Source organism: Bombina bombina, chromosome 6 (assembly GCF_027579735.1).
Source record: "Bombina bombina isolate aBomBom1 chromosome 6, aBomBom1.pri, whole genome shotgun sequence".
Classification (NCBI taxonomy): domain Eukaryota; kingdom Metazoa; phylum Chordata; class Amphibia; order Anura; family Bombinatoridae; genus Bombina; species Bombina bombina.
In genome coordinates, this window is record NC_069504.1 from 470,631,223 (window position 1) to 470,643,615 (window position 12,393).

The following is a 12,393-nucleotide window of genomic DNA, read 5'->3' on the forward strand; positions in this document are numbered from 1 at the left end:
TAAAATAAAGGAATTAGCTAACTTAAGTGCGTGAATTCTGTCCATAACCTCCTCATACGGAGTCTCTCTACTGAGCGACTTTTCTAGTTCCTCGAACCAGAACCACGCTGCTGTAGTGACAGGAATAATGCACGAAATAGGTTGCAGGAGGTAACCTTGCAGTACAAAAATCTTTTTAAGCAAACCCTCCAATTTTTTATCCATAGGATCTTTGAAAACACAATTATCCTCGATAGGAATAGTAGTGCGCTTGGCTAGTGTAGAAACTGCCCCCTCGACCTTAGGGACTGTTTGCCATAAGTCCTTTCTGGGGTCGACCATAGGAAATAATTTCTTAAATATAGGAGGGGGGACAAAAGGTATGCCGGGCTTCTCCCACTCCTTATTCACTATGTCCGCCACCCGCTTGGGTATAGGAAAAGCGTTGGGGTGCACCGGAACCTCTAGGAACTTGTCCATCTTGCACAATTTTTCTGGAATGACCAGGTTGTCACAATCATCCAGAGTAGATAGCACCTCCTTAAGCAGTGCGCGGAGATGCTCTAACTTAAATTTAAATGTCACAACATCAGGTTCTGCCTGTTGAGAAATTCTACCTGAATCAGAAATTTCCCCATCTGACAAAACCTCCCTCATGGCCACTTCAGATTGGTGTGAGGGTATGACAGAGCAATTATCATCAGCGCCCTCCTGCTCTACAGTGTTTAAAACAGAGCAATCGCGCTTTCTCTGAAATGCAGGCATTTTGGATAAAATATTTGCTATGGAGTTATCCATTACTGCCGTCAATTGTTGCATAGTAACAAGCATTGGCGCGCTAGAAGTACTAGGGGCCTCCTGCGTGGGCAAAACTGGTGTAGACACAGAAGGAGATGATGTAGAACTATGTCTACTCCCTTCATCTGATGAATCATCTTGGGCAACTTTACTATCTGTGGCAGTACTGTCCTTACTTTGTTTGGACGCTATGGCACAATTATCACACAATTTTGAAGGGGGAGACACATTGGCTTCCATACATACAGAACATAGTTTATCTGAAGGCACAGACATGTTAAACAGGCTTAAACTTGTCAATAAACTACAAAAACCATTTTAAAACAAAACCGTTACTGTCTCTTTAAATTTAAAACAGGGCACACTTTTTTACTGAATATGAGAAAAACTATGAAGGAATTGTTCAATTTTAACCAAATTTTCACCACAGTGTCTTAAAGCATTCAAAGCATTGCACCCCAAATTTCAGACCTTTAACCCTTAAAATGACAAAACCGGAGCTGTTTAAAGTTTTAAGCCCTCTACAGTCCCAGCTACAGCCTTTGCTGCGACTCTACCAAACCCAGGGGGGTATACGATACCAAATGAAGCCTTTCAGGAACCTTTTCAACTATTTCCAGACCCACACGCATGCAGCTGCATGTCCTGCTCTCAAAAGTAACTGCGCAGTAATGGCGCGAAAATGAGGCTCTGCCTACTACATAGAAGTCCCTTCCTGACTGGGAAGGTGTCTAAACCAGTGCCTGACGTAAAAAAACGTTCCCCAAAATTATAAAGTGTGAATTTCAACATCAAGCTGTATAAAATGCCCAAATAAAGCAATCGATCTAGCCCATAAAAGTGTCTACCAATTTTATAGCCCATATTAAGCCCTTTATTCTGTTTGAGACTAAGAAAATGGCTTACCGGTCCCCATGATGGGGAAAATGACAGCCTTCCAGCATTACATAGTCTTGTTAGAAATATGGCTAGTCATACCTTAAGCAGAAAAGTCTGCCCACTGTTTCCCCCAACTGAAGTTATCTCATCTCAACAGTCCTATGTGGAAACAGCAAACGATTTTAGTTACTGCTGCTAAAATCATATTCCTCTCACAAACAGAACTCTTCATCTTTTTCTGTTTCAGAGTAAATAGTACATACCAGCACTATTTTAAAATAACAAACTCTTGATAGTAGAATAAAAAACTACAACTAATCACCACATACTCTTCACCATCTCCGTGGAGATGCTGCTTGTTCAGCGGCAAAGAGAATGACTGGGGTGGGTGGAGCCTAGGAGGGACTATATGGACAGCTTTTGCTGTGCTCTTTGCCATTTCCTGCTGGGGAAGAGAATATTCCCACAAGTTATGGATGACGCCGTGGACCGGACACACCAATGTTGGAGAAATTGTCCATTTTACACAATTTTTCTGGGATCACCAAAGGATCACAATCATCAAGTGCAGCTAGGACCTCCTTAAGTAGGGCGCGGAGGTGTTCTAGCTTAAATTTAAATGTTATGGCATCAGGCTCTGCCTGCTGAGAAACTTTTCCTGTCAGAAATTTCTCCCTCAGACAGGCCCTCCCTCACCGCCAATTCAGCTTGATGTGAGGGCACTACAGATAAATTATCCTCTGCGTCTGCTTGCTCATTGTCTGTGTTTAAAACTGAGCAATCACGCTTCCTAGGAAAGGCTGGCAGTTTGGATAAAAAATGCTAATTGTTGCATAGTAATCGCAATTGGTGCACTAGATGTACTGGGCATCGCCTGCGCGGGCATAGCTGGTGTTGACACAGAAGGAGAGGAAAGCAAGCTATCTTCACTACCTTCAGCTAAAGAATCATCTTGGGCTATATTTTTAAGTGTGATTGTACTGTCCTTAAGCTTAGTTGGACGCTATGGCACACTGCACACATAAATTTAATGGGGGAACCACCTTGGCCTTTGGACATACAGAACATAGTCTATCTGAAGATTCAGACATGTTTGACAGGCTTAAACAGAACTACAATGCAATAAAAATTATTTTTGACAAAAACGTTACTGTCTCTTTAAATAATAAAAGAGCACACATTATTACTAAAACATCAAAAAACCATGAAATAAACATCCGATTTTAATGAAATTTTCACCACAGAGCCTTAATGCTTTGAAAAGATTGCACACAAATTTTCAGACCAATTAACCCCTTAATGCCCAAACCGGAGCTAATAACAGTTATTAACCGGTTAACACACTACAGTACTAGCCCCAGCTTCCCCTGGAGCCTTTACCTTTGTTAGGGATTATTTTAGTAGGAAATAAGCCTCCCTGGAGTCCTTTCTGATGCCCCACATGAAGCTGCATGGACTGCCTAGGCAAAATCAACTGCGCAATTGAGGCCTGAAAATGAAGCCTCCTCCCTCTTCATTCCAGAGTGGGGGGGCCTTTCTGACTAGATTTAGGTGTCCAAATAAGTGCCAGGCCGAAATTAAACCCCAAAAGTGTTTTAAAGTCTGCAAAAACACCTTATTTATAGTGAAAAACATGCTAAAAAGCAATCGATTTTAAAGCCCACAATAGTGTCAACCAGCATAGAGCCCTAAATATAAGTCATCATTTTATACAGAGTCTAAGAAAAAATGGCTTACCTATCCCAGAGGGAATTTCTGACAGTCTTCTAGCATTACATGGTTTTGTTAGAAAAATGACTGATCATACCTGAAGCAGTTAAGCCTGCAAACTGTTCCCCCCAACTGAAGTTCTCTGGTTTCAACAGTCCTGCGTGGGAACAGCAATGGATTTTAGTTACTGGTGCTAAAATCATACTCCTCTCAACAGAAATCTTCTTCACTTTCTGCTGCAGAGTAAATAGTACAAACCGGCACTATTTTAAAATAACAAACTCTTGATAGAAGAAATAAAAAACTACAACTAACACCACATACTCTTTACCACCCCCGTGGAGATGCTACTTGTTCAGAGCGGCAAAGAGAATGACTGGGGGGCGGAGCTAGAGGGGGAGCTATATGGACAGCTCTGCTGTTGTGCTCTCTTTGCCACTTCCTGTAGGGAATGAGAATATCCCACAAGTAAGGATGAAGCCGTGAACCGGACACACCAATATAGGAGAAATAAGTACAGCAGTATAAACGTGTAAAATGTCACTGTACTTTCAAACAGTAAGTCATTTATACAATTTAGGTAATTTACCATATGTAAATATATTTCATGATTCAAATTGATCATACAATTTTAAACAACTTGTCAATTTATGTCTATTATCAAATTTGCTTCATTCTCTGTATCTATTGTTGATGGAGCAGCAATGTATTACTGGGAGCTAGCTGAAAGCCAATGACAAGATGTGCAGTCACTAATCAGCAGATGCAAAGAACACAAAGAGAATTAAACAAATTACACAATAGAATTAAATTGAAAGGTTATTCAAAATTGCATGCTCTATCTACCCTTTAATCCCTCCAGGACTAGGAATTTTAGAGAAAAACTTGCCCAAGGTACCGGAGAATTTTTAGCATTTTTGCAATCGCTCCATTTAAACAAAACAGTCTTGTTTTTTTTTTTTTAAATTTACCTACCAAAACTATATATATATTTTAGTAGACAACCCAAGGTATTGATCTAGGCCCAATTTGGTTTATTTCATGGCACATTTTCACCGCCAAAGGCGATCATATTAAAAAAATTGTTAACTTCTCACTGAAAATATTTACATACTGCTTGTGCAGTCATAAGACAAATTGTTGTAAAAGCTTCTCTGGGATCCCGTTTGTTCAGAAATACCAGACATGCATTGCTTTGCCTTTTGGTATTTAGAAGGTTGCTAGTTGCAACTGTGCACCACAATTCTAATATTCCCAGCAGTGAAGGGGTTAATCAGGTAGCTTGTAATTTTAATTTTAGCTGTAGTGTAAAGATTACCCACCTACCTGACACCTCCCAAACAGCTTTCTTCCTCCCTTCATTACCCACGGGTCACCACCATCTTATGTACAGGCAGACAGTCTGCCAGTAGGCAGTTATAGGGCAATTTTTTTATTATTATTATTTTTTTTTATATGGATCCCTCCTCAAATCCTCCCATCTCCCTGATCCATCCCAAACAGCTCTCTAACCCTCCATGCTCTAACTAATAGCAGCCATATTAAGTACTGGCAGCTGTCTGCCAGTACTCAGTTTATAGTATTGCTTTTATTATTATTTTATTAATTATTTTTTTATTTAATCTCCCTTTAAAATCTTTGCCCCCTGAAAGCCCCTCCCCCCTTAAGCATTGGATATTTGTACCAAATATGCTTCATGGTACTCTTGACATAAATATTTATTTTCTTTTTGTGTATTAGCTATATATTAAAAAATCTTTTGCATTGTGTTTTCTTTGTTTCTTGATTTTTTTTCAAACAAATATTTACATAGCATACATAATTTATCTCTACACCCCAGTCTACCAAGATTGATAGGATCATCATCTTAAAGTAAATCTACTCTGCTTTGCATCTTTCTAATTCAGGACAACTTAAAGGGACAGTCAACACCAGAATTGTTGTTGTTTTAAAAGACAGATAATCCCTTAATTACCCATTCCCCGGTTTTGCATAACCAACACAGTTATAATTATACACGTTTTACTTCTGTAATTACCTTGTATCTAAGCCTCTGCAAACTGCCCCCTTATTTCAGTTCTTTTGACAGACTTGTATTTTAGTCAATCAGTGCTCACTCCTCAGTAAATTTATGTGCATGAGCTCAATGTTATCTATATGAAACACATGAACTAATGCCCTCAAGTGGTGAAAAACTGTCAAAATGCATTTAGATTAGAGGCGGCCTTCAAGGTCTAAAAAATTAGCATATGAACCTCCTAGGTTTAGCTTTCAACTAAGAATACCAAGAGAAAAAAAATCAAAATTGGTGATATAAATAAATTGGAAAGTTGTTTAAAATTACATGCCCTATTTGAATCATGAAAGTTTTTTTTGGACTTGACTGTCCCTTTAACTATTTTAATTTTCTCTCATTTTTAGTTTTGTTAACAATATGTTTTGCTAAAATCACCAGATTTCTTCAGATATCTCTCAAAATTGCTTACAACATATATATATATATATATATATGCTACTCCTCTCCATATGTAAAATTATAATTCTGCAATAGCTTTGTCTCCATATCATACAAAGTACAATATAGGGCTCCATGTACTAAGCCGTCAATTCATCCGTCATTGTAGACGCGGATAAACTCGCCGTTACTCGCCGCGGGCGAAATGGTGTCCGCTGTCGCTATGTACTAATATTCCCCCAATAAATAGACAAGTCTAGCCCGCCGCGAGCAGTTGCGGATTGTTGATAAATTTGACGCCTCGCTCGCCGCGACTAAGCTGATGGTACTTAACTTTTAGTTGAATTGTCTGGCCAATTATTAACACGTGACATGCAAGGTGTCACGAACATCATAGTAGTCGCGGGAATAGAATTTTGCTCCTATAAAAGTTCAACTTATCTAAACAACTTTATTATTGTTCAAAATTTTTTGAAGAGTGATAACAGAGCGTTATTTTTGTAATATTTATTTACAATTTGGATATGGCTTCATCTGGATCTGATAATATATAAATATTAATATAAAAATAATTATAAAGATTGACAACTAACAATACAAATTTAAATAGATTACTCTTTAATTACAGTCGACAAATTGGGCGCAATTTATGTACATGGAAATGAGAGACAAATTAGACGCCAGTTATGCTGTAAGTACAATGCTGATATTACTGCCTTTTATATATGTCTAGACTGGCGTCTAGATTGACTTTCCTATTGTTTTGTACCTTGCCCGCCACCTAAAAGGTGGCGAGGCAAAAATAGCGAGGTGGGAGCGGAAATTGTAGCGAGCGGACAAATAGATTTTTTAGTACATTCGTTTTTTGGCGAGTTGGTGGTCAAATGTGTCTAATTACAGTGAAAAATGGAGCAGTAGCGAGGTTTGGCGGATAAGTACGCTCGCAATTTTAAAGATGCGAGTTTTAACACAATTGACGGCTTTGTACATATCAGTTTGCGAGTTTTGACGCGAGATTTGTTGCGGGTAGCTCGCTGACTGCTTAGTACATGGAGCCCATAGTGTTAATGCTACTACATCTCTGTATGGCTGTAATTCCAACACCCATAATGTATTAGACACATTCTACAGTTCTCTACTAATGTTCCTTTCTAGACAGTAGCACACACACTATCTGCAACCTTCCTGTAAACAGTAACACACACAGCTTGCTGTTTGTACTGAATCCTCTCCGTCTAAGAGTATAAACTATCTTCTGCATAGCATCAATCCTACAGACAAAATTGAATATTGTGTACTGCATGCTTTAAATCCTCTTCCAGCAACCGTTAAGATAATTGATTACTTGTCTCCTATCAGTTTATTCTTTCACAATCTGCTGCCAAATTAAAACCGAACACATTTTTGGCAGTGTGTCATGCATCCATCAATCATAGAAAAAATTTCCACTGCTGTTGTTACCCAGCTGGGAGATCTTTTAGCTGCCAACCTGAGAACATCCAGTTGCTAATTACTGTATGTGTTCTGTGAAATCAATCAACTAATAACTAAATAGTCAGTCCCACTTCAACCAAAGTGACCTAATTACCGTGGGATTTTAAAAGGATCACTCCTTTATGTAAAATAAGTGATTATAAATACAAACTTTTTTTTAAACTACTTCTGCTGGGCATGTTTTGAAACATTTGTATGTTTTGGATTTCTATACCCATTTTAATCAAAGATATTTCCCAGTTGTGCCTAGACAGGTTTTGTGTTTTTGCGCACGCTCACTTCTATGGTTAAATAAATATTTATAACTAGTATTACAATAACAGCCTATTTTTCCTGTCACTATTTCTTTTATCTATATGTGTTTTAAATTAATTTTCATTTTGAGCTAATTTACCCTCTCCAGCCCAGTCTGATAAACAGTAATGTTTAATTTATATCCACTATGTGTTTTAGCAGTGCCAATAAGAGGAGCGAGCTCACTGGTCACATAGTCATACTACAATCAATCTGTTCATAATTGGACCTTTGTGCCCACCCAGAGTATTCATTTTTATGTGCGTTTTTAGTTAGAAAAGCTGTGTGACACAGCATACCAGCATCAGCACAGAGGAAGTTTTTTAATGACATATTTTGGTATATTTATATTCTTCTACACTAGTACTGAGTATTAACATTACCTTATATGTATGGTACTGTGGGGGTAAATTCACAAATAGCTTTTGCCAATATTATTATATGAAACCAGTTCACTAAAGTTTACCTTCCCCCACCTCATTATTTACTGAATATGCTACATAACAAAATATAAGAACCAAAGAGTTTGGAGAGACTTGTGCATTCAGGGAAGCGAAGAGGGGGCTATTTGAGAAATAACACACTGGTATCTCTAACCAATCTGTGTATAATCACTAAAATTCCTATAATTGTAAAATAAATAATGAATGCAGGTATAAACTTGGTAAGTAGTAGCAGTGTTGCTGCAGATCTAAAAAAAGAGTAGATAATTAGAAATAAAAATTGCTGGAAGAAAAAAAAAATCACAATACAAAATGTCTCAATTGGCTTTAAGGGACATTGTACACTCAATTTTTCTTTGCATAAGTGTTTTGTAGATGATCCATTTTTATAGCCCATCTGGAAGTGTTTTTGTAACAATGCATAATTTTGCTTATTTTTTTAATAACATTGTGCTGATTTTCATACTCTTAACTAAGCCCCAAAATGTCAGATGAATACACGCGTTTACAGACTACTGCTGGCTCTTGTTTTTCTAATCTGTCTTTTTATATGCAGAGAAGGGGGTGGGGAACGTGTCTGCTCCCAGCCCCTTTTACTGGGTGTTCCAGCTACCCTCGTCAACAGTGCTAAACTGGGAGCTTCTAAGTAAGTTTTTAAACGGTTTTATACTGGATATTTAGATCAGTATCTGTGCATATTCTTCTTTATAGTAGTGTCTGTTACATGCAGTTATATGATAATTGGTGTATACTGTCGATTTAAGTAATATCCTTTTTACTGTTTGGTTTTCTGTACATGTACCAAGGTCAGGTGTGGTTCATTCAGTGAAACATGACAGTATAAATAGGTAAGCATGCTAGCAAATCTAAACAATAATCATGATGTCTGTAATGACTGCCAGTCCCCTAATTCTGTCTCTAAAGCCTGAGAGACAATTTATAGACCTGATAATTTGCTTGAAGGACCTTCAATGGTAACTTCCCTACATAAAATCTTTGAGTACTAATAATGCCCATTTTCTAATTTACCACATCCCCACAATTCTAAGATGTTGCTTGAAATGTTTTCTTAATCCTGAAAACTGTCTCCCTGAGATCTGAGACATTCCTCCACTGCTACCATCCCTAGAGGCTTATACCAATAATGATAACAGTTAGGATGGCTATAATAGACTATGGAAAGTATGAGCAGATTGTTCTGTCAATGTGATGAAAACAATGCTAAAACATCCATCTTCCATTGCTTGAGAAAGGGATTCCTCAAAAGCCTATAATTGTGGAAGGAGCATAGGAGTACATGGCTAGGTTTACTACAATGAGGCTTATGGTTACTAATGTGCTTGTTGATCCTGAAGCTGTGAGGTGCGATGGGTAGTCGTAGAAACTATGGGGTCTTAGAACTAATTACTACAAACAAGACACCTACATTGCTGAAGTCAAGATTTTTTTTTAAGGTTGATGTCCTTGTGATACTTTGTGTTGTTGGTTAGGAACCGTGAACTATGAATTTTCCAGATTTATTTTTGGTGAAACAGGAGCTTAAGCCATGGAGTCCATCTTGGTACTGGATCACACAAAATCTGAGAAAAAATAGTTCCCCAACTAACATAATATAATATGCTTAGCTACCATGGCTTGTATTAGCAGCTGAAAAGTCACAACCTGTAGAGCCATAAGTGGCTAGGATTGAACTGAACAATGCATCTTAATATATGCAACCATCACATACTCATTACACAGACATCTTATTAACTAACCACTTATTGTTGACCTTTCTTAAAAAAGTATTTAAAACATAATTCATAGAAAAGAAATGTGAGTGACTAATTGTCCCAAACCTTCTTTCAGTCACTGCTCAAGCATCAAATTCACATGTTTAAAATAAGGATACAATAAGCCTTCCACTTGAGCGAGAAAATGCTTACCATTAATGTGATATTGCAGTGTATGTGACCCCCACCACCCAGAAAACCTATGACAGGTCAGGATATATACACTTTGGTACGTGTTAGGTATTCTTTACCTTTAAAGGGATAGTAAACCCACATTTTTCTTTCATAATTCAGATAGAGCATGCAATTTTAAGCAACTTTCTAATTTACTCCTATTATCAATTTTTATTCGTTCTCTTGCTATCTTTATTTGAAAATGCAGGAATCTAAGCTAAGTAGCCGGCCCATTTAATGTTCGGCACTTGGGTTGCACTTGCTGATTGGTGGCTGTTAGCCACCAATCAGCAGGTGCAACCCAGGTTCTGAACCAAAAGTGGGCCGGTTTCTAAGCTTACATTCTTGCTTTTCAAATAAAGATAGCAACAGAACGAAGAAAAATTGATAATAGGAGTAAATTCGAAAGTTGCTTAAAATTGCATGCTCTATCCGAATCATTAAAGAAAAAAAATTGGGTTTACTATCCCTTTAAGTCAATATACTGGATTACTTTTTACTAAGTATTTTCAGAATAATTAATCTTACGAAGAGCACTAAATAAAAAAAAATATTGATACATCAGAGTGTAGGCGTCAGTTCACCTACTGTCTAACAGAAGTAATATGCATATGAAAAATTTACCGGAGTTATTTCCATCAGAGGAAGTTCACATGGGCACAGTAGTTCTTTAGGAGGAGGGTCAACAAGGACAGGAGGACGCTCTGATTTCTGGATCTCTTCTGATTTCTCTTCTGGAGACATAGAACACATGTTTTCTTTGTCACTGTCGTCTTTTGGCCTTTGTTCTGAAGCTGCAGGAGGCAGGTCCTTGTTTGTCATCACAGCAGACCTGGATCGAACCGGCCTCCCTCTCTGTACAGTCTCCCAACCTTCTGCATCCAATTGATCTAAACCAGAACATATTTGTTAACATATTTTAAAAAGTGGCATGACAAGGAACTTGACATATGGACCACTCTACTTATTTTTTTAACACAAAAGGAAGTGTATCAACTATGTCATACAGGATGTGTTTAGAACATTCTGATACCTTAGGCTATAGTTAATATGGCAATCAACATGAACAAGTTCCCCTAGTATAGGGAGCAATACATTTAACTAGAAAAGCAAGCTTCATTTAGTGTATGTGTCCAAATGAGTTGCCCAATCTTTTCAAGGGCCTCATTACATCAGCAAGTCCACAGAATACATTTTAGAAATTCTGTAATAAAAACCAAAAATATATACTGTTATAGAAACATTCTTCAAATGAGCAATTCATTTCTAAACTGAGTGCAACACATCTATATAAGCACACTGACAAAGGACAGAAATGATCCAGTTGCAAAGAAGACAAGCATTCCAAGCTCTGAAAACAAGGAGACAAAAGTAGCATTTAGTGCAGAAATAGGGTAACAGATAAAAAGAGCTAGTAGATCATATTGTGGCCCTAAGACCTTAAAGGGACAGTCAACATCAGAATTGTTGTTGTTTTAAAAGATAGATAATCCCTTTATTACCCATTCCCCAGTTTTGCATAACCAACACAGTTATAATAATACACTTTTTATCTCTGTGATTAACTTGTATCTAAGCATCTTCTGACAGCCCCCTGATCACATGACATTTTATTTATTATCTATTGACTTTCATTTTAGCCAATTAGTGCAGTGTCTGCCACAATCCACGGGCGTGCTCACAATGTTATCTATAGGGTTTACCTGAACTAGCTCTCCCCTGCTGTAAAAAGCAAATACAAAAGCATGTGATTAGAGGCGGCCTGCCTTTAAGGGCTTAGAAATTATCATATGAGCCTTCCTAGGTCTAGCTTTCAACTAAGAATACCAAAAGAACAAAGCAAAATTGGTGATAAAAGTAAATTGGAAAGATGTTTAAAATTACATGCCCTATTTGAAACATGAAAGTTTTTTTTGGACTTGACTGTCCCTTTAAAGGGACACTGAACCTAATTTTTTTATTTCGTGATTCAGATAGAGCATGCAATTTTAAGCAACTTTCTTATTTACTCCTATTACCAATTTTTCTTCATTCACTTGCTATCTTTATTTGAAAAAGAAGGCATCTAAGCTTCTTTTTTGGTTCAGAACTCTGGACAGCACATTTTTATTGGTGGATGAATTTATCCACCAATCAGCAAGAATAACCCAGGTTATTCACCAAAAATGGGCCGGCATCTAAACTTACATTCTTGCATTTCAAATAAAGATACCAAGAGAATGAAGAAAATTTGATAATAGGAGTAAATTAGAAAGTTGCTTAAAATTGCATGCTCTATATGAATCACAAAAAAAAATAATTGGGTACAGTGTCCCTTTAAGTTGGACTGGCCTGCATTCATCATACATGTATAAGTAAATGTAGCATATCTGTCTCTTAGTGTATTCTGGCACAT

The 12,393-nt window shown here is 37.4% G+C and overlaps 1 protein-coding gene across 1 annotated transcript in view; it reads right to left on the bottom strand.

The window, feature by feature from the left end:
• SCAPER (S-phase cyclin A associated protein in the ER) overlaps positions 1 to 12,393 on the bottom strand; it is a 907,354-nt gene that overhangs the window by 675,803 nt on the left and 219,158 nt on the right. The window contains exons 7-8 of the mRNA XM_053719295.1: positions 11,303 to 11,349; positions 10,623 to 10,888 (exon numbers count right to left, since the gene is read on the bottom strand). Coding sequence (XP_053575270.1) covers positions 10,623 to 10,888; positions 11,303 to 11,349 — 313 coding nt within the window. The remainder of the gene's footprint in view (positions 1 to 10,622; positions 10,889 to 11,302; positions 11,350 to 12,393) is intronic.